Source organism: Pteropus alecto, unplaced genomic scaffold, assembly GCF_000325575.1.
Source record: "Pteropus alecto unplaced genomic scaffold, ASM32557v1 scaffold74, whole genome shotgun sequence".
In the NCBI taxonomy this organism is placed as follows: domain Eukaryota; kingdom Metazoa; phylum Chordata; class Mammalia; order Chiroptera; family Pteropodidae; genus Pteropus; species Pteropus alecto.
In genome coordinates, this window is record NW_006436291.1 from 112,239 (window position 1) to 113,441 (window position 1,203).

General features: G+C 60.3%; 1 protein-coding gene across 1 annotated transcript in view; it reads left to right on the top strand.

Moving 5' to 3' along the window:
- The window catches only part of ECHS1 (enoyl-CoA hydratase, short chain 1), an 8,009-nt gene that overhangs the window by 2,127 nt on the left and 4,679 nt on the right, over window positions 1–1,203 (top strand). Inside the window, exons 2-3 of the mRNA XM_025047541.1 lie at window positions 1–53; window positions 1,131–1,198. Of these exons, the coding sequence (XP_024903309.1) occupies window positions 1–53; window positions 1,131–1,198 (121 nt within the window). The remainder of the gene's footprint in view (window positions 54–1,130; window positions 1,199–1,203) is intronic.

Below are 1,203 nucleotides of genomic sequence, written 5' to 3' on the forward strand. Positions count from 1 at the left end.
CGGCCTGCTGCGCCCCCGGCCCGGCTGCGCGGCGCTGCGCCCGTTCGCCTCAGGTGAGTGCGGCGCCCAGGGGCGTGGGCCCCGGGCGGGAGCCCCGCCCGCCGCTGCAGTGTCCCCTCAGCGGGGCACTGGGGACTGAGTGCTAGGACTTGCCGTTCGGTGTCTCTTGTTGCGATTCCACTGGGTTCACGGGGCTAAGCGGACTGACAGGCCTCTGGAGTTGGAGTCGCTCGTCATGTCCTGCTGCGCTTCCTGTCCAGGCCTGCCCGTGTCCACTGCTTCTCCCTCGGCCAGCCGCCGCGCCGCCTCTGCTCGCCTGCAGCCTCAGCGCTCCGGTGTCCGGAGGGCGCCGGCCACGTGGCGGAGCTGCGGGGCCTCCTCCTTCACCGTATATCGGGTTAACTACCAAAACACAGACCAAGTCGTGCTGGGTTTACCCTAAGTCCTCTTTGACCCTCCCCTTCTGCATGCTGGCCTGTGATCAGCAATCATTTCTTGGTCTATGTGACAGGCATGTGGCTACTGGACACCTTATATGTGTTATTTCAGTTTCTCCCTGACAAGCCCACGGGACAGGTGATGGAACCCTGTCTTCCCGTTCCAGAAAGCAGGCGCCCCAGCGTGCAGAGAGACTCTGTCTTCTTAGACTAACCCTCTTCCTCTCCAGGTCATTACTGACCCCCCAGTCTGAGCCGGCTGCCCTTCTGGGGTGTTCAAGTCACCCTTTGCCTGGTTGTGCCACCCACCAGCCTGTCCAGCCAGCCTGTCCTGTTCTCAGTTCCCCTCACCTCGATGGCATTGATTGGAGAATGGATTTCCCCATCCCCTGATTCTGCAGAATCACAGGCCACCTGGTGCGTGCTCCGGGAAGCGCTGCCCCCGGTATTCAGGAGCAGGAAGGCTGCTGTGGGCTGCTGTTCATTGCTGGGTTGTTTTTATTTAACTTAAGGAAATGTTCAAACATCTGCGAAGACAGTGAGACAGATGCCACCCATGTGGCTGAGAGCTGCGTGCTGCTGCCACCAAGGATTGGGCAGGGGTCTGTCGGGGTCACTCTGTCCACTGATGGGGGTATAGCCCTCAGTTCGATGCCTGCATGAATGAAAGACCCTTTTCCCTGCTTGCCCCAGGTGCCGAGTTCAAGTACATCATTACAGAAAAGAAAGGGAAGGCCCACAACGTGGGGCTGATCCAGCTGAACCG